This window comes from Magnolia sinica, chromosome 19, assembly GCF_029962835.1.
Source record: "Magnolia sinica isolate HGM2019 chromosome 19, MsV1, whole genome shotgun sequence".
Taxonomy (NCBI): domain Eukaryota; kingdom Viridiplantae; phylum Streptophyta; class Magnoliopsida; order Magnoliales; family Magnoliaceae; genus Magnolia; species Magnolia sinica.
This window is the reverse complement of record NC_080591.1, coordinates 1037048-1064708: the sequence shown is the minus strand read 5'-3', so window position 1 is coordinate 1064708 and position 27661 is coordinate 1037048. Positions and strand designations below refer to the sequence as shown.

The 27661-nt window shown below is 39.5% G+C and overlaps 1 protein-coding gene across 4 annotated transcripts in view; it reads left to right on the top strand.

Annotated features, from left to right (window-relative positions):
- LOC131234852 (probable jasmonic acid carboxyl methyltransferase 2) overlaps positions 1-19113 on the top strand; it is a 28705-nt gene extending 9592 nt beyond the window's left edge. For 2 of the 4 annotated variants that reach the window (XM_058231833.1, XM_058231836.1), the window contains exons 4-7: positions 11384-11503; positions 11601-12002; positions 16779-17051; positions 18656-19113. In XM_058231833.1, the coding sequence (XP_058087816.1) occupies positions 11384-11503; positions 11601-12002; positions 16779-17051; positions 18656-19021 (1161 nt within the window). In that variant the 3' untranslated portion in view covers positions 19022-19113. The remainder of the gene's footprint in view (positions 1-11383; positions 11504-11600; positions 12003-16778; positions 17052-18655) is intronic. The other 2 variants (XM_058231834.1, XM_058231835.1) reach the window with 2 other exon arrangements.
- The last annotated feature ends 8548 nt before the right edge of the window (positions 19114-27661 follow it).

The window sequence follows — 27661 nt, the reverse complement described above, 5'->3', positions numbered from 1 at the left end:
GCCGCCTTAAAGAGATCATGATGGCTTTCAGGATCAAGTTAGCCTGGGCGGTTAAATTTGGGCAGAACAAAAGCCCATGGGTGGATTTGGTGAAATCCAAGTACCAATGCGATCTTCGAAATTTGGACGGTGGCCCTACAATGTTGCCTGTGCCTTCACCTATGTGGAAAAGCATCAAATCCTACCTCCATTTCATAGATAGTTCGGTCCAATGCCAGGTGGGCCAAGGGAATTGTAGCTTATGGAAGGAAAATTGGACTAATCTAGGCTGCCTGCAATAGTGTGCCTTGAGCCCTGTTTTAGAGGGACTGCTGGAAATGAAGGTTAGGGACTTTCTTGGCCCAAATGGTCCACTTCCCCCCTCCTCTGTTTACTCTTTTCTCCCTCAGGAAGTCATAGACTTTATTTTCCATGGTGGATTCTGCACCTCTGAGGACCCAGATGCGTACATTTGGCCGTTAGAACCGTCGGGCTCATTCTTTGTCAAGTCAGCATGGCAGGCTACTCGATCGAGTGGGCAAAGGAAAAATTGGGCAGTTTGGGTCTAGCACTCCATGCTTCCCCCTAAGATATCCTATTTTGCCTCGAGGGTTTTACAGGGCGCCATCCCAACAAATTCCGGAGTGCAGTCCAGGGGTGTTTTCATGGTTTCTAAGTGTGTTTGTTGTGGGACGATTGGCAGTCAACGTCCATTAGAGGAGTCACTGCTTCCCCTCTTCATTGAAGGCTACCTAGCAAAAACAGTGTGGAACCACTTCAGAGCAATTTTTGGCATTGCTATCTTGACCAACTAGTTTGTGGAAGACAGAATCACGGCCTAGTGGGCTGCCTCCTCTTCTATGGGTATTACATGATCTTTTGTAGGGCCTGACTCCACTAATCATCCTACGGGAGATTTGGAAATCCAAAAATAAAGTGAGATTTGAGGGTATGGAAGCCATTCCCTCCAAAATAATTTTCAAGATCCTCGGGTGGTTTAAATTGCTTTGTTTGGCATTTCCAAAAACCTCCAGCAAATCGCTGGCTAGTGGCAGCATTCTCAAGGCCCTGGGGATTGGCGCCCCCACCCCGCAGAGGATGCTTTCTTCGATTGTGAGATGGCCTCAACCGGCAGGGGATTGGTGCAAATTGAATGTTGATGGATCATCCAGGGGTAATCTGGGTCTTTCGGGAGGCGGAGGGATTTGTAGGGGAGATAAAGGCAAGTTCTTGTTCACTTTCGCCATTGGCTACAGCCTTGGTTCAAACAACATTGCTAAACTTAGAGCAATCTGGGATGGTCTGATCATGTGTCTTTAGAAGGGGCTGAGGAAGGTTCAGGCTGAATCGGATTTAAAACTGATTGTGGACTTATTAAATGGTAACAGTTAAGGGAATGCGAGATGGACCTATTGGCTGTCCCGTATTCGGAAAATCAAAGGAGGAGGTCAGTTTTCTTTCGCCCATATCTACAAGGAAGGGAATGCCGCAGCCGATGGTTTGGCCAAATTGGGGAGCTCCCACCAGTCTCACTCCACGTTCACCAAATCCTCAGATCTTCCTCATTGCATTCGGGGCCTAGGTCTGCTAGATAAAGTAGGGCTGGGATCCATCAGGCTATGCCCAAGTGGGTAGTAGGGGTTGCTAGGGGCTCCTTTGTTAGTTTTGAATCCGGCTACCCTATTTTTGCTCTTTTGCCTTTTCTTTTGGTTTATTTGCTTTCCTCTTGATAGGCTGCTCTTGATCTTTTTTTCAAGAGACAGCCGGAAGCCCCGCTCTATTTGTAAAGCTTTGCAGGTATGTGTGTGTGTGTGTGTGTGTGTGTGTGTGTGTGTATATATATATATATACTTGAAGTTCTTTTGTTAAAAAAAAAGGAATGTACAAAGATTAGCCTGGTCCAAAAGTCAATCAGGCTACAATGAGTGAACTTAGGTGTTTAGTTGCATTGTTACCTTGTTAATATGAGTGTCGCCGGCCCATCTTAGTTTTTCATTGTGTTGACCTTTTGTTCATAGGATGAATATAAGGGTCATTGTCGGATTTCAAATATACAATTTCTTAGCCGTAAAGAGTTATGGTGTTTTATGTATTGTTAAAAAGAAGTGTTCCAAATGATTTTAATCCTACTTGTAATAGGTGTTTGATTTGAATTTGGGGTTTGCTTCTGTGGTCTCCAATAAGAATTGTCCAATCACATATATTTGTCAAAATGTATAGCCTAACACTTCGGATGAACGCCCCATAATGATTGGCAACCTACCTATCATATACTCGAAAGACACCTAACTCAAGGGATATAGGAAAAAAAAAAAACAAAAACAAGCGAACCCAGAAGTAGGGGTGTACACGAACCAAGCTAGCTCGGTTAGCTCGCTCGACTTGACTTGAAAAAGCTCAATTCGACTTGGTTCGAAGCTGAGTTTGAGCTGAGTCGAGCTGATTTTTTGAGCTCGAAAATGAGTTCGAGCAGGCCCCAGCTTGACTCGACTCGGATCAAATCCAGCTCGAATTGAACTCGGATCGAACCAGTTCGGTAGCTCGGTTACTTTGCCATTGATGTTGTGTTGAGGGTCAAATATTGCATATTAGACCCTAATTATTACCTGATTTTACAAACATGATAATACTTAACGTCCTATTTTAATCGTATTTTTGTTGCAAGGTGAATTTAAAGAGATTGGACTGAAAAAGGTATTAAAAGCATGGATTTAACTCTCTAAAATCACTAAGGTAAGGAACGGACCCCAGGGGACCAAGATCGAGGAATCTACATGTCAAAGATCTAAGAAGATCGAGTGATTAGGTTTACACGGGTCTGAAAGTCGTCTAGAATATAGGATCACAGGGTTCCTACCATCCGTTCGGCTCGAAACTTTATATCTGGCTTGAGGACCATAAATTAACCATACACGTCAAAATTCAGCACTTAAATCAGTGTATAAGTGACCCGATGGGTAAGATCAGACAATAATCATTAAGAGAGCATCTTGGTCATCATTGAGAAATTAGGGCTCAAACTTGACCAATGAAAAGAGCACGAAAAATAAAGAATACCTGTTCAATTTTAAGGAAATTGGATGGTATATTCAAATATAACGTACTTCGGAAGACGGTGGTTAGAATGATGGTAAACCTATAATTTAAGGAACTCCATATGCATGCACGTAAGTGAGAATAGAGGTTTGCTTCAACAGTGGGTAGTGCCTCATCACAGGTGGATGGTGTGGCCCACATAGAGTTCGGATCTACTTCATACTTTGACCCATGGGCTTACACGTTACTACGAAGATGATGAGTGGAGTAAATATTCGAGAATGTCATCAGAAGTGGGCCCCACCTATTTTTTGAACAAAATATCTAAACAGCGCAAAACGCCCAGCGGACGCACCCGAGTCGATTGGGTTTGATAGTGGGCCCCACCCATCATTCCATTGGATGATCTGGACCGTCCATTGTGTCTAGAGGGGGGGGGGGGGGGAGGCATGACCCTTGTCTAGGTGTCCCTTTAGCCCCTTGCAAACATACACACGTGGATCGACAGAAAACGTAAGATGAACAGCGAGTTGATTTGATACAGTGGACTGCACCAAAACCCGATAAAATCATTCCTTCCCGACTGGTTTTTCAACAAAAATCCAATGAACTGATTGGATTTCTCTTATAACAACGATAATGAGTCTTACTGACGCTGAAAAATCAAGAATTCGCACCCTTTACGCACCATGCGCGTCCGGAGAAACCCGGATGATCCGGGCCATTCTGCAACCATGGCTAGGGTCGGACCGACAATCTGAGCCATCCAAACTCCTCTCATGGGACCATCGACTAGAGCCAAGAGAGCTGAACTGATCAGATCTCACGATTGTGCATCCACCGCTCCAAAAGAACAGGCCAACGCAAGGTTCTTGCGTCTGTCATTATGCATGTAGCTGGCTGTGTAACTTGTGCGTAAACTCCAGCGACCGACTCCACCTCTCCATGCACCGACCAACCTTCTTAATATTATAAAAGGAGAGAAGAGAGAGATGGAACGACATCTAAGGATGTGTGGATCTTGGGCAGCCGTGAAGGCACTTTGTGATCTTGGACGTGTGGGGCAGCTGTGAAAGTAAGAGAAGGAGAGAGAGAGAGTGGACGGCTAGCCAGGCTTCTCCTTCTTCCCTTCCTTTTCTTCTTTGGTTTTTCCTTATTTAAGGGTGTTTAGTTAATCATGTCTATGATGGGCTAATCCTCTTAGCTAGGGCTAAGAGGTGAAGCTTGTAGGATGATGGATGGTTTTCTATGCTTTGATTCATACTTTAGTTGAACTTTCTTTTGATTATAGTTTGATATTAAGGAATGCTTTTAGTTTTTAATGGTTTGTTGTGACTTAAATTACAATGGATCTGCGATAGCTTTGAGCATGTTCTTAGCATTATAGGGTATATATATAATATTTAAAAAATAGAAAAACTTACGATGTATTTGTTATATCCACACTATCCATCCATTTTGAGATATCATTTTAAGTCATGAGCCAAAGAATGAGACAGATAAAAATCTGTAGTAGACCCCACCATAGAAAACAACGGGAGGGTGATTCCCACCGTTGAAACTATCCTAAGGCCCATCGTAATGTTTATTTGAAATCCAACTGGTTCAAAAGTTAAAAAAAAATGCTCGTGGGGCCATACATCATGGTGGGGCCCACACAGCACCAACCACCAGCCATTGGATGGTGTAGGGGGAGTAGCAATCTGTTCCCCTTATTTGTGGTGTGGTCCATTTAATTTTTGAATATGATTCATTTTTTAGATTATTCTGTAAAATGATCTCGAAAAATGGATGAACGGTGTAAGTTAATCCCAAATTTTCGGTAAATCCAAAACTCAAGTGGACCATGCCACACAAAACAGTGTGGAATTATGATTTCCACCGTTGATACCTTCCTTGGGCCCACAATAATGTTTGCCATCCAACATGTTCATAATATCAAAAGATATGAATGAAGGAAAAACACAAACATCAGCTTGATCCAAAACTTCTATCAAATGCATAGTGTTGATGTTTGACACACATCATGATAGGCCCTACAAAACTTACTGACATTAATTCTTAGAGTCTTAGGGTGTCAATAAGTTGGGTCACAATTTTGACTAGAATATTTGACCCATTTTACATGTCTGGTCCATTCACTTTATTTTACTGATCATTACCCTCAATTTGACTAGTTACTCACCCCGATCATGCTACATATGAGAAAGATATTGGGCAAACAAGATTGATCAACAATTTGAGTGAATTTTGATTTAAACATCTGAAGTTATTTACCCTTCAATCTGAACTGATCAGATTGTCCAAAAACGGTTAAAGGTTGTTCATAATATCAAAAATATATGAATGAATAGAAAACACAAACATTAGCTTGATCCAAAACTTCTATGGCCTCTAAGAAATTTTAAATGGTAAAGGTTCAATCACACTAGTTCCTGTGGTGTGGTCCACTTGAGCTTTGGATATGCTTCCTTTTTGTTCTTTAGACCTCAAATTATCTGTTAACATGGATGAATGGAGTGGATAAAATAAATAAATAACAGTGGACCCCACAGAGTTTACTCTGGTAAGGATAACGAGTAACTCACCTAAATGTAGTAGAGAAGGATTTCCTTAAAACATTCATAATCATATATTGGGCCTACTTAAATGTGATTCACATATCCAACCCACTCATTATGTGTGTCCACTTGGATGAGGGGTCAGACCAAGTTTCAACCGCATCCATGTCTGTATTAACTTATAAACAGGTTGGATCTCAAATAAACATCGCGGCGGGCCCTAAGAAGGTTTCAATAGTGGGTGTCACTATCCCACTCTTTTCTATGCTGTGGGTCCATTTGAACTTTGGATCTGTCCCGTCAGTCAGATGCACCATTCCATGGTAGGCCACGAGCTTAAAAATAAAGTCAATCCATGACTTGGGTGGGCCACACAGTTTTAGATGCTATGGCCCACCTGAGTTTCGTATATGACTGATTTTTGGACTTAAAGGGGACACATCAAATGCATGGTGTTGATGTTCTACACACATCATGGTGGGGCCCACATATATTAACCTCATGGGAATTAGTTCCCATGAGGTGACCTTATAGTACCATTTCACTATTTTAGGTAACTCCTTCATGGGTGTTACTCTAACCGTGTAAGGCCCACCTTGATATATTTTATAAATATTGACACCGTCCATATATTTTTCCATCATATTTTAGGATATGATTTCAAATCATAAGAACTAAATAATCTTAGGTGGGCTATACCAATCAAAACAATATGATGAATAACCATTAAAAACCTTTTGAAGGCCACAAAAGTTTTAGATCAATTTGATCTTTGTAGTTTACCTTCATCTAGATCTTCTTTACATTATCAACAAGTTAAATTGCAAATAAACATTACTATAACCTTACGATGGGCTCTTTATAATTTTTAATGGCTAGGTACTATATTATCATTCTTTCCAGTGGTGTGGTCCACTTAAGATTTAAATCTACACAATTTTTTATACCCGGCCCAAAAATGGGTTGGAGAAACGTATGGGCGGCAAGGATATACAACACATCATCAAAATCTTATTTTTGTTATCTAACTTTTCAATTTTTCTTGTCGAAATACAAAATCTAGTTTTCTTTTTTAAAAAATATTTTTTTTTTATAATTTGTCAATTTTTTCACAATTTTGTTTAATTTTTTAAATTTTCTTTTTCAAAATATCATTTTTTTTATTATCAAAATCTCACTTTTGTTATCTAACTTTTCAATTTTTCTTATCAAAATACAAAATCTAGTTTTCTTTTTTAAAATATATATTTTTTTACAATTTGTCAATTTTTTCACAATTTTTTTTTTTTAATTTTTAAAATTTTCTTTTTCAAAATATCGTTTTTCTAATTTCACTTTTGTTATATAACTTTTCAATTTTTCTTGTCAAAATATAAAATCTAGTTTTCTTTTTTAAAAAATATTTTTTTTTAACAATTTGTCAATTTTTTCACAATTTTGTTTAATTTCTTAAATTTTCTTTTTCAAAATATCATTTTTTTTATCAAAATCTTTTTTTTTTTTTTCAAAATTATCAACAGTTTTTTTTATTTCTTCAAAATTTAAAGTTTTCTTAAACATTGTTAATTATTTTTCTAAGCTTCTTAACTATTTTTTTTTTCGAAATTCATAATTTTTTAAAGCTTTTTAAATTTTGACTTGAGTATTAGAGACCGTTTAGGACCGTCTCTAATAGAGATGGTCTTTTACAGGGCTATATGATGGCTAAGGACCGTCTCTAACAGAGACGGTCTTTGACAGTCTCAGCTTACAAGTAAAAGACGGCCAATGACCGTCTTTATTGTAGACAGCCAATGACCGTCTCAGATGACTGCATATAAGATGGTCGTCGACCGTCTCTAATCCGGACGATCTTTGACCGTCTCAGATGACCGCATTTAAGACGGTCTTGGACTCTTAAACGATTTGTGGACGTTCAAAATTTTAAGATAATTAAGGACGGTCAGGGGTTGTCTAAAATTTTAGAGACGGTTTACGGCTGTCTCTAAAGCGTCTTTAAACCAAGCAATTTTAGAGAGTCCAGAACCGTTTCAAAATCCGTCATTTTTTTTTTCTATTTTTCACGTAGTGGAGCCGAGTCGAGCTAAGGCTAGCTCAACTCGGTTCGACTCGATATACACCCCTACCCAGAAAAGCCCAAAAGAAAAAGGAGAACAACAGAAGAACTAGTTGCCCCAACGGCGACAACCCTCTATAGAGAGTAACAAATACAAGTGATGTAGAGCGGGTTGCGAACAATTTCATGGCCAAGATGGACCAGAGAAGAACCAATCAGAGGCATAAGTGATCTGGATCATCAGAAACTTAAACGGACATATCTTGCAAACCGGAATGAGTTATCTATAGGCCATATATGATTTTGGATAGGAGAAGCTACTTAGCCACCCAACTCGCTATGTTGGGTTGCCCACGCCGAACTTGTGAGATTCCATTAGATCGACGATCAAAAATCAAATTTAATTTCGTTTTTACTATTTATGGTAAGTTTTAGTTTGATTTTAACTCTTCATCCGTTAAGCTTTAGGAGTTGTGTCCAACATGAAAAGTGCTTATAAAAATTTGGGGAATTAAATGGTTGAGCCAAATAGGACACTTACTATTTTTGACCGAAAACTATGAGGTGTAGTGGAAATCATGACCGTTTATAACTAGTAAGTTTAGTATTTATAGTAAGTCATGATTTATGGGAGTTTTAGATGTAGTTTGATTCCGAAACTTCTCTCTAGGGTTCATTTCATTATTTAAAGGGTTGTAAACTCGTTTTTTTTAAAAAAAATATATTTTTAGTATCAATCAATTTATTTTAAATTTTATAAGAATTATTTTCTCTCTCTCCTTGTGGATTCGAGGCATCTTTGTGAGGAGTCCAAAAAAGCTCCGTGGATTCAGTGTAACTATCCCTTGAGGAAGACCGTGCTTGACCTCAACACGTCCTTCCTTGCATCAACAAGTAGCCATTTCTCATCATTTCCACTAAGGCAAAGTCCAGGGAGATGAGCCTCCCCACAGGTTTTAAGATATCCATTCTACTATGGCATCTCTTATGGGGCCATCCACCACTACCAATCGTCGCTGGTGCATCCACAACCACATTTCCTTCGAGTAATATATGTGAAATCTTGAAGTGGGTGGATTGTCGAAGGAGCTGAAGGGTCCCCAGGCGGTAATAGATATTCTAGGAAGCAGCAGCTTGATGTTCAGAAGCCACCTCCGCAACCACACGTATCTACCAAGATATTAGACAACCCCAAACGTCTAAAAATCTCCAAACCATTTTACTTCACTTCTTTTAGGTGTGTATTTGGCTTTGATTTATAAGGCATATTTTTACCTTTTTCTTTTTTTTTTACACGCACACACACACACCGTGGGATTTCACCACTGGTGGGTACTTGAACCCTTGACCCGGTGTTGAAACTCCTGGGAGTCTACCACCCGGGTAAAGAGTAAGGACCCAAAAATCTGAAAATAATAATGATGCCTCGTTTACTTTATGTTTCATTTATAGAAAATTGAAAACCAAACAACTCAAAAATGAAATCCCACGTGAAACTCACCCTCATACAAAATTGTGTTAGGCAGGCATCCTAACCAAGCAAAACCCATATAACATCTTTGTTTTGCCAAGATAGTAATTTTAAATGCAAGTAGTCCTTTCATACAAGTAAAGCAAAATATGCAAGAATGGATTTCAAGGGGTTGGATTGGCATTTAATTAAAAATAAAACCAAGAATTGGAGGTTCTCACTATAAAAAGAAACCTACTTTGAAGGACAATTTCTCTTTCCTTCTCTCTCAAGACTCGCAAACCACTTTTATCTCTGGCCATATGCATATTCACGTACAGTCCATTTCCACAAATGTGGATAGTCATGTTACATAAAAAGCATACTAATAAGAGAGTAGCCTATTATTCCTGTCTTCAATTTTCAGTACCCGAAAAGCATCTGAGCCTGTCTTACGTGTTAGTTAAATGAACACATAAAACATAAAAGATATGGCCAGCTGTCCTACCATGTGATCATCCCAGGCCATTTATTTATAAGATATATGGGAAAAAAATCTCACTCACGGTAGATCTCATCATCTATACTATAATACTACGGTGATGTGTGTGTGTTATCCACTCCATTAATGAGCCGAGAAATCAAGCCAATCTAAAACTCAAGTGGGACACACAAGGAATAAGTGAGGATGGTAATTGATTTTTCCCTTGATCCATTAATCTTGATTGTACTCACCTTGTGAACGGGTTAGATGGTATATAAACATAGCTGTGGGCCTTCGAAAGGTTTCAACGGTGGTGGACGGTCTCATTCCCAACGTTCCTTGTGGTACGGCCCACTCAGAGTTTTGGGATCACGTTCTAAAATGATATGGCAAAACTGATGGAGGGAGTCACTCTGGCATAAGCATCATGTTGGGCCCACAAAGCTTTTGGTTGCGTAACCGAATTACTCAATCTAATCTCCGTAGCATTACTGTAGAATCAATAATTTATAAAAATAAAATAGTTTCTCCCTTTTACATGACTGATGATGATTTTCAATCCGTGAGGTTCTATCACAACCGTATATCATTGGAACTTCTATATACATATATACAAACACGCTAGTTATTAATGTGCACACATACATTACTTGTCAGTCTGTCTTTCTACTACTTAAAGAATCCACGATCTTCATGCCCACCGTTTTATTTTATTTTATTTTATTTTTTTATTTTGGGGTCAAAACAAATAAATGTAAGCGTTTGGTTGCACAAAAACAGCATAGACGTTTATCACGTCCTTCTAAAAAAAGGGGAGTGATTTGATACTCTGTCAGCGTATCACGCTTGATGCGCAGTTTCCTCAGAAATTGCATACGACAAATACACCGTGGAGCCCACTATCGCTCAGTGACAAGCGTAGAAGTGGACTTGCTGCGCAATCCTAACTGACATCTTACTCATGGCAACTTGTTATGATGAAATAAGACATTGGTCATGATGTTTTTCATTTTTAACCGTCCAATCAATGTCCACCAATCCTACAGTCAGATGATTTTTTTTTTTTTTTTTTTAAAACCTTTATTTTGGTTCATGGTACATCTAAACTAGGACCCCATAATTTGGATAATTTAATTTGAAGTGCAATAATGACACGTGAAATCTTTAAGTAATTTCTAAGTGCCTGCGTATCATCCATCACACATTGGCAGAGTATAAAAGTTTCGGAATGGAAAGATTTCTTTTTGCCCTTTTCATCGAGAGATCACTTAGTTATGAAAGTGAAGTACGGTTCGTTCACCTCTTTGGTGTTGCTTTGCTCTGCAACACCTGTTTTATGCGTAAAATATCCAATCCCCATGGAGTCCACCTTGCTGTATATGTATGTAAAATCCACTCCGTCCATTGGGTGAAAACAGTTATTTTTACCGCACGTAAAAAAGATAAGCCTGGTTAAAAACTTATATGGGCATGACCAGTGGGAACAATGTGAAATTACTCTCAAAACCACTGCCTGGGTTTTGTATCAGGCTGATTTTTTTTTTGTTTTCAGTTCGTCTTGGTGAGTAACACGTAATTAACGGTCTTGATGAAAGATAGGCACCATCGTGGTCCCACAAACAAACCTATGGTTGGCATACCATTCCCATTGTTCCACGTGGTGTGGCCCACCTGAGTTGGGATTTTAAATATCCAATATGGTGGGGCACACAGACTTGGGTGTTTTACGCACTGCACTGCGTAAAACCGCTATTGTAGAGGATTCCAGAGAGGAGAAGATATAGCAGCCTAACTCTATTTGAAGCATGAAAGAGAAGCATTTGTTTTTCGGGAAGAACGAAAACCTTAGAAGAATCGAAGACATGGATGTGGAGCATGTTTTTCACATGAACGGTGGAGATGGAGAAGCCAGCTATGCTCAAAATTCATTTCTGCCGGTCTCTCTCTCTCTCTCTCTCTCTCTCTCTCTCTCTCTCTATCCATCTCTTTCATTCTCTCTCATGTATTTCTCTTCCTTTTTCCTAATTTCTACAGAAAACAGCAATACAAAAGGCAAAGCACGCAGTAGAGAAGGCCATACAAGAGCTCTATTGCACCTTCCCAGATAGCCTAAGCATTGCAGACTTGGGCTGTTCTTCAGGACCCAACACCTTGTTAGTTATCTCTGAGATCATAGATACCGTGGATGGGATACGCCTCCATCTGAGACGTCCATCGCCCGAGTTTCGAGTTTTTCTAAACGATCTCCCGTCCAATGATTTCAACAACCTTTTCAGGTCATTGCCGGGCTTCTACGAGAAACTCAAGAAAGAGAAGGGTGACGATTTTGGGTCGTGTTACGTCGCCGGCGTGCCGGGATCCTTCTATGGGAGGCTCTTTCCATATAGGAGTCTACACTTCGTGCATTCTTCGTACTGTCTGCATTGGCTTTCTCGGGTCAGTTTCCTCTTCCATAGCTTTTAAATCGTATTGCATTTTCGGTTTTTTTTTTTTGAACTCTGGATGAGAGAGCTATTTGATACTCCGGCGGAACGTGATGGTTGATACGCAGTAACTCTGGAATCTATAAGTGGCATGCTTTAACTCAAATTAAACCCCTCTCAAAACTCTCAGTGTATAGATGATTACCCAATATCGATTGGACGACTTTAACTTTCATTAATGTAAATCTGTTTGTTGAATTAGGATCTTTCGCTACTTTTCATCTCAACCGTTCATTAGATGTCCCCAACATTGAACTGTTAGAAATTTGGCCCCGTGTAAATTTTGATTTATGATCAATCGTAACTAAGTAGTTTAGTTTGTGTTATTTGTTTGGTAATTATACAAATTTTCGGTGTCATGTGTATCAAGCATCACGCTCTGCCAGAGTTTCAAAGTTTCTCTGGTTTGGAAACGGAGGGATTTTCAGTTTTCCATGCTCCAAACTACTTCGTTTTGGCACTGTAGCGACACAGGATCCGGTGTGTCTCGCCATCCGCTGGGGTCCGCGTGCTTAGATGGTCCTGTGATATGAACCGTATATATTTTTCTTTTATTATTTTATTAATTCTCTCATAATCTGTTTCATTTTATGAATAATGCACTAAATTTATCTTAAAAAACGGATTAACGGTTTGGATACCGAATATAAACACGTCAAGGTGGGCACCACAGTAATGGCTGCACCGTCTACAGGGTCTCACCGGTCGAGAGAAGAAAACCATAAGTGTTGACACGTGGAACTTCTGTTAGTCTCATCATGATGTATTTATCAAATCTACACCGTCCATCCATTTTTTCATAACATTGCATGGAATGGGATAAAAAACAAGCACATCCAAAGCTCAAGTTGCCACACTATAGAAACACGGGGAATTGGATGCCTACAGTTAAAAACTTCTAGAAGGTTCAACATTATTTGCTCAATCCCCTTTGACGTGGTGCGCTCCATTTGAGCTTCAGATGTGTTTTGTTTTTAGACTCATGCTCTAAAAAAAAAATTGTAAAAATCCGGCTAGCTGGAGTCATAAGCACGACGTGGACCAATGAGAAGCAATGCCACTGAATTTTCCCGTGGCTCCAACAAGGACGATCCGCACTCAATCATTAGATAATGAGAGCCACGTTCACCCGCTCAACCATAAGTTTCGTAGATCACCTTGCAGATAGTTCCAAATACAGACAGTTTTGATAAACAGACCACTCAGCACGTGGGCCCAAATTGGCGCAACACACACATTAGAATTTCCAACACTCGTTACAGAGAGCCCACACGGAACAACAGAGTTGTGGGGCCCACTTGGCTTGTTTGCCGTCGAGCTTATCATTGGAGCTTAGCTTGTTTGCCAAATCTTTTGATGTGAGATCTAGGCAAGCTAGCGGGTCGAGTTGAGGTAAGCTTACTTCAAGTCAAGGTGAGCCTGCTCCCAACCCAATTAAGCTCCAACCTGACTCCCAAATCAAAGATTTAAAATCTCAAATATCAAAATTAAGATTTGCAGTTTTTTTTTCAAACAATTACGTAAATTAAAAAAAAAAATCAAATAGTAGATTAAGATAAAAGTATTTTGCTGTTGAGAGAGAGAGAGAGAGGAGCTCGGGTCCTTACTCTTGCTCCGGTGGTAGACTCTAAGGAGTTTCAACACCAAGTCAAGGCTTCGAGTACCCATAGGTGGTGAAATTCCACTAAGCACGAGGGTGTGTGTGTGCGCGCGCGTTAAGAGAGAGAGAGAGAGAGGAGCTCGGGCGTAAAGGGTTGAGTAAGAAAATGAAAATGTAAGGAAGGGACGATAGGGTAGGGTGGTTTTTTTAATTTTTAAATTTTACGATATATATATATAATATTATTCTAAGTTGAGCTGAGCCGAGTTTGAGTCGAGTCGAGTTTAGTCAAGTTCCATTATACTCAACTTCAACTCATTTTCCAAAAGAGCGGGGCCCACAGCTTAACCTCATGTGAAGTTACTATGAGGTCGACCTCATATATATATATATATATATATATATAAAATTCTAAGTTAAGCTGAGCTGAGTTTGAGGCAAGTTGGGCTTAGTCAAGTTCTATTATGCACAACTTCAGCTTATTTTAAAAAGAGCGAGGTCATATAAAACTCGACTTGCCTTGATTCACCATTCAAGTCGAGTCAAACCGAGCTACTTCAAGCCAAGCTTACAGCTCCTATAAGGTTTAGGATGACATCATAAAATGATATGGAAAAAATAGATGGGCACTGTGAATATACAACTGATGTATCAAGTGGGCCCACAACATTTGGGTCACAGCTAATCCGCTCCCGGCATTTGATAGGTGACGGTGCACCTACAAAAGTAAGGCATGGGGAACATGTTTATCTGATGATCCTGTAGGATTTGAATATGTGTCAATCAAACTTTACTTTTAAATGTTCTAAATTTATTCTCATGCATAAATTCCATTAATTTATCCTCATGCGTAAAATCCCATTCAATAAACTTTTCTTAGGACGGTCTCTTTAGTGTTGAATCTAGAATATGAACGGTTCAGATCATCATCTGAGATGCGCTCGGGTTGAAAAACCCACCCACTTATCATAGTTGTGGTACGGTCTGCAGCATACCGTATCAAAACCCTGTAGGAAATTCGCTTCTGCAGCACAATCAGAATTCTGAGTTTCAACAGGAGAAGAACGAACTCCTTCCCAACACCTGCGTTTACAAGACGCAGGAATTTTAGACCCATCCTACGAATAATATAATATGGACGGTGGGATGCGGTTGACATTCGATATGTAAAGACCTTTCAGAAATGGGAATTCAATTCTCATTCGGGACACACGCTCACATCCGCATCTTATGTGTTGGCACGTGTGCCATGCGGAGTGATTCTAGTCACAAGTTGTCACTAGAATCACTCCTGGAGTTCCAATCTTGACCGAACATCATCTGTCATGAAAGAAAGAAATCTCCATTGTCGGGCCACTTGGGTGGTGTTCTACCATCTTTCCGGTCAACATGACACTTGTGTAGGACATCGGTGCCTTGAATTCGGTGGGACCCACAATGTATATCTCCCTTCTTAAAAATCAAGGGCGCGCATTGGAATTGATGGAGAACTGACGGTGTGACTCAACCTTCAGTGGTACTGTAAAAAGAGTCTTTGTCTACAACGGAGCCATCGAGCTAAACCTGGCATGGCATATATAAAAACTTAAATAACCCACAAATATAAGAACGATTTGAGATTAATTGTCCATTGTTGAAATTATTTGAGTACTTCCTTTTCATTATAGTTCATACCTTTGTTTTATCGTAGTTGTATCTCTTTTCCCTTTACATTTTTCTTCCTCCCATCTTCTCAATTTGTGTTGAATATGTCAATTCTTAAATGTCTAATTTATGGTTAAAATGAAAAGAGGTTGATGATTAAAATGGAAGAATTCAACGGCCAAAGACCAAATCAAATATCTTGTAAATTTTATCAAAAGTGGGTTTCTGTCATGACCTGTTTATGGTGGGCCTTATCGGGGGATCACGGAAGCACACAGAGATGAATTTAGGATAGCAATCCAATGGGTCCTTACTCCTGCTCGGGTGGTAGACTCTCAGGAGTTTCAACTCCCGGTCAAGGGTTCGAATACCCATAGGTGGTGAAATTCGCCTAGAGTGAGTGTGTGGGGTGTGTGTGCGTGTGTAAAAAAAAAAAAGGAAAGCAATCCAATAGCATCAAGCAAACACAAAGAGAACAAAGAGATTTTAACATGGACAAATCCTTTTGAGAAAAAAATCACAGCATAAAGCAACATATGATCACTATGAAAGTAGAAATTACAAAGAGAGAAAATTTATCCGATTCAAAAAACCTCGAATCTCACCCTTACTACATCTCTTCGAAAACTAGGATGATTTAGAAATCCTTATAATACCTCCCAATCCTATTTACACCCATATATATAGCTTTGGAAAGAATCTCTAATGAAATTGAGAACAAATCTTACAATTTCGCAATTTTGTGAAAAATTTGTGTAGAATCTGTTGATGCCATTGAAGCCCTGTCAATGTTATTAAACTACTCTTGTCGATGACATCGATCTAATACATCAACTGTTTATAGACAAAACATGATTTTTCAAAAATTATCGATGGCATTGAATACTCATCGATGACATCGAAAAAGTGCCCAATTAGTCCAATAACCAACTAAAGAAAATTCAGAAGACATCAATGGAATCGAGAACTGTTCGATGCCATCGAATGTGACATCGAACAGACTATCAATGACATTGACAGACCCAGTAACATACTTGATACATACTTGATTTAAGTCATCTATTACAACAAGCCCTACCATGCATGAGACCCAACCTGATTTGAGTGAATGTTTGGTTCATGATACTTATGACGTCGTTCTATGTCTTAGACAGCTTATTTTTATTTTTAATTATTAGTGTGCTACCTATACAATTTCTTAGTATTTTCTAGCTGCCTGCTTATCATCCATTGCACTTGTCCGGTTTGACACGTATGGGGGATCCAGGATGAGGTGGGCCACACGTCTATATTGCTCATCATTTCTCACACAGCCAATGTTTTGCTACACGTCACTCCTTAACGAACAGTTTGGCTTGACTTTCCGCACCTAATGTCAAAAAAAAAAGAAGAAAAAAAGCAGCGTAACCATGTTAGTAGTGTTGTCGTACATATATCCTAACATTTAAAAAAAATAAAAATAATAATAAATTGCTAAAATGGCAGGTACCTCCGTTGCTTGAGACTGAAAATGGAATTGCATTGAACAAAGGGAATATATGCATGGGAAAGTCTAGCCACCCTCTCGTATTCAAAGCCTATTCAGAGCAGTTCAATGGTGATTTCTCCCTCTTTCTCAGCTCTCGCTCTGTAGAAATAGTGGAGGGGGGTAAGATGGTTATCACTTTAGTAGGCAGAACAAGCCCAGACCCCTGCAGTGAGGAGTGTCGTTACGTTGCTGAACTTTTAGCACTTGCACTTGATGACATGGTCTCTGAGGTATGCTCTTAATTTGTTCACTTGGCATCATCTAGCTCGTAGGACCCACTACCGATGTTTCTTTACCTTCGAAATCAGATTGATTGGATGAGTTTGGCCTCTGATTAATGGGATCTGCTTGTTCGTTTCTGATTTGAATTGTCTGCAACACCTATTTTGCACAAAACAACCAACTTTGTGTGGTCCATTGTGTTGAATATATAAAATTCCCTCCGTCTATCAGGTGAGGACCATTATTTGGAACATACATATAGAAGATAAGATGGATGAATAACTCATATGGGCTCGCCTAAGGGAACAATGTAAAATTACCCCCAAAAACTGCTAAATTCACTAGTTGTTGCCAGCCTCAGTTTGTATCAGGCTGATATTTGTGTCTTCCATCTTCATCCAGGTGAGTGATGCTTGATTAATGGATTTGATGGAAAATACACACCGTGATGATCCAACATGGAAACCCATGATTTGCATCCACCATCCCCATTGATCTATGTGGGATGGCCCACCTGTGTTGTGGATCTGGCTGATATTTTGGCCTTAGGAACTAATTGATGGAGTGGATTTTACATATACAACATGCATGGTGACCCTATGCACAACTTCTCAAAAGTACAGGTTCTGCAGGGAATTCCAGTCCATTGGTTTTCGACCGTTCATATAAATATTTTCATTAAATGTCCATCAAGCAGCCCCTTTGGACATCAATTTATCACTAGTATTGGTTCATGGCCCATCTAATTAAACTGGCATCTATCATGATTTGGACGGTTAATTTCAGTATGTGTAAGTCACATTACATTTTATAGTATCAAAGTTTTTTTTTTCCTCCTTTCTTCTTTATAGATTTCAGGTGGTATGTTCCCACCGTTTTTGGGGAAAAAAAAAAAGGTGTTATGTTCCCACCTTTCTTGAAAAACGAAAAAAAAAAAAGAAAAAGTTTTTCCTCATTTGAATGTGATTGTGCATGGGTACATTTTTGCAACGGACATTTGATCGAACACCAATGAAATAGCACCATGTACATGTGCACAAGCATAAGAACTACAGTAAAAAGGACAAAATAATTTGAGAATTTTTACATTTTCAGCATGGGTCCTATACTATATATGCTCATGGCACTTTTTCATTGGTTTTGGACCAGATGCATCCAGCATTTTGTTGGATGCAATCCGAATCCATTTTTTTTTTTTTTCAAATTATTATTATTATTATTATTTTTTAACGCACACACATACACCCCACACCCTCACGCCTTAGTAGAATTTCACCACCTATGGGTACTCGAACCCTTGACCCGGTGTTGAAACTCCCAAGAGTCTACCACCCGAGCAAGAGTAAGGACCCAATCCGAATCCAGTTAATTTCATAAAAAAAGAATGAAATGTGCATAGTAAATAGTCCAATGGACATGACTCGTCAGTTGAGGTTGTTGCTTCTCTCAATAGACGTTAGCTCATTGCATCAACTTGTCTAAGATTCAAGTTAAAAAAATCTAGTTCACACACAGGGTTGGCCTTGGCAAAGTGCTATTGAGACGAGTTCCAATTACAACAAATAATGGCTGTTTTACACTTGAATCACTTGATTAATTGAATATAATTTAGGGAATGGTGGAAGAGGCAAAGGTGGATTCATTCAACGTGCCGTATTATCCACCGTCCATCGGCGAGGTTAAGGCTGCAATTGAGAGAGAAGGATCCTTCGATCTTGGTGAACTGGAAATCTTCAAGGTAAGTTGGGATCCGAGCATGGATGACGACAACGGAAATTTTGTCTGCGATAAGTATGCGAGCGGTATGAAGGTGGCAAAGTTTCTAAGATCCGTATTAGAACCTATGCTTGTTAGTCACTTTGGCAAAGCCATAATTGATGATTTGTTCCAGAGGTACGGAAAGAAAGTCGCCGATCACATGTCGAAGGAGAACCCGAAACATGTTAATCTTGTGGTCTCAATGACTAAGAGAGGTTGATGATCTAAGATAGATTTCAGCTGCATTATTATTATTAAGATGATGCCTTGATATGATGTAATTTTCTTCAAATGACATCTATAATCACAGTATATCTGAGTTGCACCCACATAATAGCTTCGTGGTGTGCCTCGTTTTCACTGCTGGATGTCAGACCGTTCTCTAGTATCATACACATGGAACATCCTCAGACCAAAAATAAATATTAGATTGCTGATCATGCAGATCAAAATTGTATGAGAAAATGAGTGGTTAAGAAAAAAGTACACCTGAAGAATGTGGTTCACTTGATATTTAGTGTATGCCATGTATATGGCATTTCACTATCAGATGAATGGTTCCTGTTTGTTACATTTGCGTCATTTATTAGTGGCACTATAACAATTCAGACTTTTTGTGACAAGTCAACTCGTCGCTAAAAAATTCAGACTCATCGCTAAAATCTTTTCGTGACAAATGTTGCTCGTCATCAATTTTATTGCAAATACCGTGTTACAAATTTTATCTAGCGATGAAAACTACGAGAATTATTAATATTGTTTTTGTATTTGTTTTATAAAAAAAATAGTGAGCAGGAATAACTTGTGTAGGTAGATGGGCCATTTCTAAAAGGTAGAAACACACATGTTATGCTCCTAACCTGTGAGAACTGGACCTTGTCCTGCTAAGCGTGAAACCGCTGACAATTGCGGATTTGTGGGCCACCAATCGAATTCTTAGAACTGGGCTGGTCTGTTGGTACTTGGCCCACTTTCTTTGTGGTTTGGTCTCTCCTCCTTTTTGGTACTGCTGCCCATGGGCTTTTGGTCCGGACTCCGGAATCATCTACAACACTTGTTTTAACCAGCTCCTATAACAACCAAGCTTGTGGGGCCCACAATGTTGTATATGTAGAATCCACTCCGTCCATCATGTTCTATTGTCGATTACAGGGCCTGGGGGAAAAAATCAGCTTGACCCATGACTCAGATGGACCAAACCAAAGGGAACAATGGAGATGGGATGCCGACCATAGGTTAGTGTGCTGGACAAGATGGTGTGTATCTCTCAGCAAACCCTTCAATCAGATGAAACTGGCGATGATGAAGTGAAGATTCAAAAATAAGCCTGATACAAACATAAGGCGGGGAAACACTATGTGAATTAGGTTTAAGGAGCAGTTTTACATGGTTCCCGTTGGCTTGTCCCATCAGAGATTTTTATCCGGTTAACATTTTAAATATACGGTTCAATAATCTTCACCAGATGGACGGAGTGGATTTACATATAAAGCATGGTTTCTCCTTATAACATGGGTTTTTTTAAAAGCAGGTTTGGGCGAGCTGCCATCACCATGGGTTTTCTTTCCCTAGGTGTGTGGGTTCCACTCCCCTCCTCGGCCATCACCACGGGTGGTTGTATGCATCCGCTCAAAAGAGAAAATACGCACAATTGAAGCATATCCATAGCTGAAGTGGACCACACCATAAGCAATAGTGGGAAATTTTATGTTGAAACATTTCTAGGGCCCACGGTGATGTTTATTTGTCATCCAACATATTCATAAGATTACACAGACATGGACGAAGGGAAAGCAAAAATATCATCTTGATTCAAAATTTATGTGACCACCAAGAATTTTTCAATGCAAACTCTTTCCTGTGGTGTGGTCCACTTGAGCTTTGAATATGCTTCATTTTCGGATTCAAGTTATAAAAATTATCTGATAAAATAGATGGACGGAGTGGATAAAATACATAAATCACGGTGGGCCCCACAGAGTTTGCTCAGTACGCTATCCGCTTCTTCGTAGTTTCCAAAGAACTCGGTTTCGGTAGTGACCCATCCGGTACGAGCGTCGGCGCTGGAAGATCTCTAGCCCCACGATGATGTTTGTTTGTTTTTTTATTTTTAAAATCTGTGTGGTCCATATCTATTTTGCCGGCTTATTTTTTAGGCATGATCATGAGGCAGATCCAAATCTCAGGTGGAGCATACTACAAGAAACAGTCGTGATCCCCCCCCTCCCTAATTAAAAACATATTTATTACATCGTTAAACACTAAAAAACCACTGCTGCCGTAGTAATTAAGAAAAACTAGGGTTGCTCCTTTGCGGGTTGAGATCTCTAACATGAAACTTGATTTTTAAAAATTCTTTAAATTAGTAATTAATGACGGTTGTATCATTTCCTATTAGAATAATATTATCAATGTTAATAAGGACTGTCTAATAGAAAATGTCATTTGAATGAGTGAAAAAGAAATAATCCACTAATGATTGATGATAGTAAACTTCTTTAAGTGTATAGGAGAATTTCTAAAATCAATTTTGCGAAGATTGACGAAGACCATAGATCGATTTGTTAAGGCAGAAAACATGTTTCTCCCCCTCTTTTATAAAGCTAGGGGGAATCATTATGCAAACTTCTTCATGGAGGTCTTTATGAAGGAAAGCATCATTGACATTAAATTTATGAAGTGGCCAATGGCAAATAACACCTATAACTAAGAGACAACGTATTGTATGTTGGGGAACCTCAAAAACACATAGAGATGAAAAGCATTTTTTAGTTTGCCCCGCTGATTTTCTAGTTTGTCCTACTGATTTTCTAGTTTGCCTCGCTGATTTTTTAGTTTTCCCCGCTTAATTTCATGTTTGCCCCACTGATTTCCTAGTTTGCCCCGCTGATTTTCTAGTTTCCCCTGCTCAATTTCATGTTTACCCCGCTGATTTCCTAGTTTGCCTCATTTGATTTTCTAGTTTCCCTTGCTCAATTTCATATTTGTCCCACTAATTTCCTAGTTTGCCCCGCTGAATTTCTAGTTTTTCCCGCTCAATTTCATGTTTGCCTCACTCAATTTCATGTTCCCCTTACTAAATTTTCAATTTGACCGCGAAGTGATTGAAATTGACCACGAGCTGAATGAAATAAATTTTTGATCATTGACCCAATGGAATCTTGGAAAATAACTAGGTTGGTTGGCTAAATTAGCTTCTCCTACCCCAAAATAATATGTGGTAAGTTAAGTAAATCATTCTAGTTTAGGAGATATGCTTGTTAAATAAATAGACAAAGAAATGAATTAAAAGATAGAAAAATATTTTTATATACTTATATATACATATTTACATAATTATGTATTATAGAAAAATGTAAAGGGAAAAATGTTCTCCATGTAAAATATAAAAAATAAAAAAAAAAGAGAAAAAAGCGCATAGCATTACATTTATGGCTATGGTTATAATCCGTAGCGATAGGCCCAGCTCTGACCCGATCGAACGGGTTTTTCTTTTTTTCCTTTCTTTCTTCCCTGTTGTAATCCCCACCGATTTTTGTGGGTCCCATTATGAGGTATGTGTTATATCTAAACCATTCATCTATTTGGCGAACTCGTATTAAGGCTTGAGATGAAAAATAAGACAGATCTAGATATCAAGTGGACCACACTGTAAATGACAGTGGGTAATTAAACATCTACCGTTGAAACCCTTTTAGGGGTTACAGAAGTTTTGGATCATTATGAAATTTGTTTTTCCTCTTCATACAGGTCTTTGTGACCCTATGAATGAACTTAGATGGGAAGGATTTCTCACAAACATCACAGTGGGCCCCACCTGAGTTCCCATCGCCAAACCGTTTGTTAGCGTTCGTCTCTGCCTGGAGGAAGGCAGGGGTATTTTTGTCCTCGAATTCGTGGCCGTACGAGGAGGTCTAAGTGCGTATGTTAAGTTTGTATTGTTCACTAAAAACCACCGGATAAAAGGTGGGGTCCATAGTCGTAAATTTCTCTCTCCTCAATATTAGCATAAAGTTTGCATGACCTTCCAAGGGTAATAGGGCATTGCTTTCACAAACTTAAAAGAAAAGAATTCATGTGGAGTAGATCCATCCCGTCCATCATGTGGGCCACCTCATGTTTGGACAAGGGCTTAAAACTAAGGTAGATTCAACACTTGATTAGGCTACACCATGGTAGATAGTTAAGATAGAAATTCCCACCATTAAAATCAACCAAATTGTGTTTAGCCTACTGGCTTATATATATGGCTGCTGTGGTGTTTTACAAAAAGTAATGCTTGTGATGGACCAATCTATTAGACGGGTTGGATGTCATATTTACATAAAAGGTTGGATGATACGTGCTGGCTAGACATTAAACGGTATTCCAACTTGAACTTTTATTGGAAAAAAAATTTCAGCAGACGCTCTATCTTGATTTTTATGGGCTCGCCTTGATGTGTATGTGTGATCCACTCCAACCATTAGATGTGTAATCTTATGTCGGATATAAAACCTAAAAATAAAGCCCACCCGTGATTCAAGTAGACCACACTGAGGAAAATAGCTGGAATAGAGATGTCCACCCTTGATTTTTATAGGGCCCATCATAAAGATTATATAAAATCCACTCCAATCATTAGATGCGACATTAAAACTTAGGCCTATGGCCCAAAATGCAATCCATCTACCTTTCAAGTAGGCCACACAAACGTAAATAGTTTGGAGTGTGAGCTTTTCTTTATCAACTATTTCCAGCTACGTGGTCCACCTGAAACGAGGATGGACCTGATTTTTGAATCTTAGGTGTAAGGTGAGGTCACCCACCTGATGTTCGGGGTAGATTTAAAATTAACACCATGATGGGCTAACCCGAACGGGACAATCTTTTCCAAAGATAGTTTAAATCACTTCTCTAGCAGCATTACGAGGATTAATTATCAAAATAACGCCACTTCTCTTCTCTGCCAAGTATTATGAGCATTAATTATCATCTTAAATAACGCCAAACGGTAGTGTGTTGGGAACAGGTACCACACGGACTCCCACATTTGATTTTTTTATGGGCCCACTCTGACATGTATGTGAGATCCACTCCGATCATTATATGTATAATCCAGTTAAAGACATAGAGCCAAGAAATTAGGCTAACCTGTGATTCAGATGGGCCACACCAATGAGAACATTTAGGAGGGAGACATCTACCCTCGATTTTTACAGGGCCATCGTGACGAAACTGTGAAATCCATTCCATCCATTGGATGTCACACCAAAAACCAAAACTAAGCCTGGGTTACAAAACCGTATATGATTCATCTGAGCCACACCAAAGGAAATAGTTTAGTGGGTGAAGCTTTCCATGTACAATGTTTCCAATCGTGTGGTTGACCTGAACTAAATATGAGGATGAAATTTAAGATCTTGATCTAATATGGGGTGATATACTTGATCTTCGGTGATTCAGTACCCAGCTCGGTGCTGGAAAATCCGTTTTAAAACCTCATTTAAGGTGTTGGGCTTAAATTTGAAGCATATAAAAGGCCCGAGTATAGCATAACATAAGAAACAATGGGAATAATGATTTCCACCGTTGAAACCCTGCTAAGCCCCACTGAACTTTTATTTGTAATCTAAGCTATTCATAAGATCATACCAACATGGATGAAGGGAAAATAAAAATATAAGCTTGATCCAAAACTTCTGTGGCCCCCAAGAATTTTTCAATGGTGGACTTTCAATTCACATGTTTCCCACGGTGTGGTTCTTTTGAAATTTGGATATGCTTCATTTTTGGGCTTAAGCCCTAAAATTATCGTATAAAATGAATGAAAGGAGTAGATAAAATATATAAATCACGCTGGACCCTACAGAGTCTACTCAGTACGCTTAGTTACTCAGCATGCAATCCGCTTCCAAACTACAGGATATGTTATCGAGTTATCCTACGGAGTAAATTCTGTTTGGGCCCACCGTGAATGCATGTGGTTTATCCACGCCGTCCATTCATTTTTTCATATCATTTTAGTCGTTGAACTTAAAGTTGATGGATATCCAAAGCTTAGGTAGACCATACCACAACAAAAAGTATAAGATAAATATATGTGTTAAAAATCACTCCGGACCGGTCCGGATAGGTCCAGATCGGATTCATTCGGTTCGGATATCGGTTCGGTTCGGTCGGATTTACCATTTACCCGAATCCGATCCAAATATCATTCGGATATGCCTGGTCGTACCCGATCTTAACCGATCCAGGCCATCGGTTCTGTTCGAATTGGGGCGGATCGGGTCGGATCCGCCGGATCGAGTCCATTTTGCACACCTCTACGTGTGTCGTAAATCAACACCGTGCATTTGATGGGTCCCCTTTAAATTATGGGATATCCCAAACATCAGCCGTGTACAGAACTCTAGTGGGCCATACCATCTAAAATCATGTGAAGACATGCCTAAAACATATAAAAGCACTTGGTGGGGCCCCACCTGAAATTTGGACGCATTTGAAACTTGGTATGACCCCTCATCCAAGTGGCACACACATAATAGATGGGCTAGATTTGTGAACCACATCTCTGTGAGCCCAAAAAATAATTATGAATGTTTTAATGGAGGGTAACCCCTCTCAACTTTTGTGTTCGGTGGTTTGTGGGCCTCACCATGATGTATGTGTTTCATCCATGCCGTCCATCTATTTTTATAGATCATTTTATGATATTAAAAAAAAAAAGAGAGTTATATCCCAATCTCGAGTGGACCACATTACAGGAAAAAGTGTTGAATGAATGTCGACCATTAAAAACTTTTTGGGAGCCATAAAAGTATTGGATCAAGCTGATCTTTGTTTTTTCCCTTCATCTTGGTCTTTATGACCAAATCAACAGATTGGATGTCAGATAAATAGTACAGTGGGCCTTAGGAGGATTTAAATGATGGATATCCAATCACTATTGTTTTCCTGTGGTGTGGTCCACCTAAGATTTATATCCCTCTTAATTTTAGGATGAAGGCCTAAAATGATCTTTAAAAATGTATGAACGAATTGGATGAAACACATACATCATGGTGGGGCCCACAGACCACCGAACACCAGCCACGAGGCTGGTTTCAGGGGGAGTAGCCAATCCGTTCCACCCAAAAACCATCCCTCGCGCTCCCACCCCAAATCCCTAAATCTCTCCCTGTCCCCCTCTCTCTCTCTCTGCAATCGCTCTCTCTCTCTCTCTCTCTCTCTCTCTCTCTCTCTCGTTGGTAGCTAATCCGCATCCCCCTCTCCTCTCTCTCTCGCCCTCCTCTTCTCCCTCCCTCCCTCCCTCCCTCTCTTCTCAACCTGTTAATAACTAATCTGCGTCCCCCTCTCTCAACTTGTCAATAGCTTATCCGCGTCCCCCTCTCCTCTCTCTCTCTCTCTCTCGCCCTCCTGTTTCTACTCCAAACCCTACCCCATCATCCACCAACGATGTCCATAGTCTTCCCCATCGGCAGTAGCAGCGGATCAAGTCCCAATGCATGGCCGCCTAACCTCCGTCAACAACAACTACTGTCAAATCAAAGGTACTTTCTCTCAATCTCTCTTCCTTCATCTCTGTCTATCTCACTTCCCCTTTCGATTTGGGGATTTTAGGTCTTACAGATTTGGGGATTTTAGGGCTTATAGATTTGGGGATTTTAGGGCTTACAGATTTTAGGGATTTTAGGGCTTACAGATTTGGGGATTTTAGGGCTTACAGATTTGGGAATTTTAGGGCTTATAGATTTGGAGATTTTAGGGCTTACAGATTTTAGGGATTTTAGGTCTTACAGATTTGGGGATTTAAGAATCAGAGTCGTTGGCTTGATGGAAAGCTTGGATCTAATCAGAGTCGTTGGCTTGATGGACAGCTTGGATCTTGCACAAGTGTGCCAAATCTGCGTATGGGGTGTTGGGGTGGTAGAAATGGGTGGCCTGATCTAGCTATCTACACACCAGGTTCAAACTTTCAATGAAAAGAGGGAAAGAAGAACACTTCTGTTTTGGAAAAGGACTTCTATTTTCTTTCTTTCTTTTTCTTTGTTGATTTTAATTTGGGTTTTAGAGATCTAATATATATAAAATGTGAGTGATCATAGATATATGAATTTGAATGATTTTCGGCTGTTCTTGGATTTTGATTTTGTTTTTATAGCATGATGATATTCTGTTGAGGTTGAATCATTAAGAGTCTGATGCATTAGATGTGAATATGTCCTGATTTGGCCATACTCCACAAGTGCTGTCCATGGTTCATTGACCCGGACTGTTGTTCTAGAGGCATCTCCTACTCACTTGGAAATCACATCATCAACCTCTGGAGAGGTGAAAATTTCTCTGACTTGCAACTCTGCCATTGATCGGTTAGATTTCCGTATGCCAAATCTAGATGCAGTTTAAAAACTGGTCAAGGATAAATGTCTTAAACCGTACAAATCTATTAAGCCCACTTTTTCAGTCATGAAAGTGATGAAAGGATTGTGCCAATGCTTTTTGGAACTGGGTACTGATTCTACTAATGATAAACATGAAAAACATGTAAATATCACTGCAACCATTGATTTCTTGAAAACATCTAATGTGCAAAATGTGATCCCCTACAAGGAAATTTCAACATTCCATTGGGTTCCTCAAATGGTTCTGCCAAATCTTATGGCTTTGCTGAGTTGTTACACTAAGTTCCAAGGCTTCTTCTACCTTTAAACGGTCTGGATGGTTTTTGCCGCTGCAAGCAACCTAACCGGAATGCTTCTAGGAGTTCTGATAATGAAAGGTGAAGGAGAAAAAGGATTCGAAAGGTACAAAACCTCCAAAGCCAAACTCAAACAGCTTGCTGGCTATTCAGCAATGCCAAGTCCCCTTGGATGATGCA